Below are 1578 nucleotides of genomic sequence, written 5' to 3'. Positions count from 1 at the left end.
GTAGGGAAAAAAACCAGCAATTAAACATACTTGTGTTAACATCACAACAACCTCTGAGAGAGCAGGAAATAAAAAAATAATGTAATCGACACTTTGTGCCATGTTTTTAATTAACTTACCTATGTCTTTCTTGATCCTGTAAAGAAGAAGATGCCCTTGTTTAGTACCAACAAGGAGCCATTCCTCTACAAAGACACGGGAGAAAAAGACACTAATTAGTTTCAACAAAGACTGCCCTTCCAGCCAAGTTATATTTATAAGAACACTTGGAAACTTGTTTCAAATGCCAAAGAGGACTTTCTGTGGCGACTACACACATCTCCTATCTCTCTGGTAGGAGTGCTCAGAAAGTACCTTTTATTCCCAGGAAAGGACTGCCAAAGATCAAGCACTAAAACAGAGTACAGCCTAGACGTGACATCTCACTTGTTTATACACAGGTAAAGCAGCAAACAATTGCATCTTTTGTGCAAACACAGGAGGCAGTAAACTATTCTTCAGACATTACTATCACAGAGGAACAGTGCTACATAATGGGAAGAACTGTCAGGAAGAAATCCTTGGTTTTCTATGTGGGTTTGTTTGCTGGGCTTTTTTTTTTTAATAGTCTAGTTTTTATAAGAATGGTTTGAAGTAGTCAGCCATGCCTGGAAGGACAGTGGAAGCTTTGCCTAATTGGCAAATTACTTGGACGACCAACAGACTTTTAAGATTCATTAAAGAGCACCTTTTTATATACAAAGTCTGAGGCAGAGTTTCAGACTCTTCCTATTTACAGCATACAAAAGGCACAGAATCTTCACTTGGTCACAAAATGAGACTGAAATTCTTCTTCCTTATTGAAGATTATATACAAAAGAAGCACATACACAAGTATTTCTTTCTACGTCTAGTACTCCTTCATTACCAAAAATACTTGTATGTTGATAAAATCTTGTTTCCTACAAGACCTTTTTTCCACTATTTGGTAAAAAAGTTATAGGGACAGAATTACACCTCCTTTTACACAACCACTGTCATAAGCCTGTGGGTTTAGGCTTTTTTTCTGCTTCAGCAAAATAAATGCCTTGGAAGAGATAAAAAAGCCTCAATACAGAAATGATCTAGCCTCACATCTTCTCTACTATGTAACTCTAGCACAAACCACCCATGTTTAAATGCAGCACTACTATTCAGGTTACAATTTTGTTCTTAAGACGGATTGAAGGGGGCCACAATTCCAGTGTCTGGAGTTTTTTAATTACCGGTTTTGTGCTATAGTAGGACATCTGATGGAAACTGCTCAAGCAATTGGAAAAGTCTTATCAAGCCTTATCATTACAACAGCTGCTGCAATCACCCGACCAAAATTTTGACTGCCCATTACGCCCCAAAATCCGACCACTAACATATACAGACTTTAAACTTAAGACTTTAGAAAACCAGTGGCTTTACAACACAAGTTGTAGTTAAAACACTGGGCATGCTTTTTAGCAAGGAAGTAGCCGACCCACAGTTACAGCTCTGGAAAGTGGCAGCAGCTTCCTCGACAGCTGGGCTGCCGCCGGGCGGGCATCACTGCGGGCACCAGGGACCACC

The 1578-nt window shown here is 39.5% G+C and overlaps 1 protein-coding gene across 1 annotated transcript in view; it reads right to left on the bottom strand.

Moving 5' to 3' along the window:
• Window positions 1-185, bottom strand: part of VPS39 (vacuolar protein sorting 39 homolog (S. cerevisiae)) — a gene marked incomplete at its 5' end in the record, with an annotated part of 22193 nt that extends 22008 nt beyond the window's left edge. The window contains one exon of the mRNA XM_010183620.1: window positions 120-185. Coding sequence (XP_010181922.1) covers window positions 120-185 — 66 coding nt within the window. The remainder of the gene's footprint in view (window positions 1-119) is intronic.
• Window positions 186-1578: the final 1393 nt, after the last annotated feature.

This window comes from Mesitornis unicolor, unplaced genomic scaffold, assembly GCF_000695765.1.
Source record: "Mesitornis unicolor isolate BGI_N332 unplaced genomic scaffold, ASM69576v1 scaffold5984, whole genome shotgun sequence".
NCBI lineage: Eukaryota > Metazoa > Chordata > Aves > Mesitornithiformes > Mesitornithidae > Mesitornis > Mesitornis unicolor.
The sequence above is the reverse complement of the archived record's forward strand: the minus strand, read 5'-3'. Positions and strand labels throughout refer to the sequence as shown.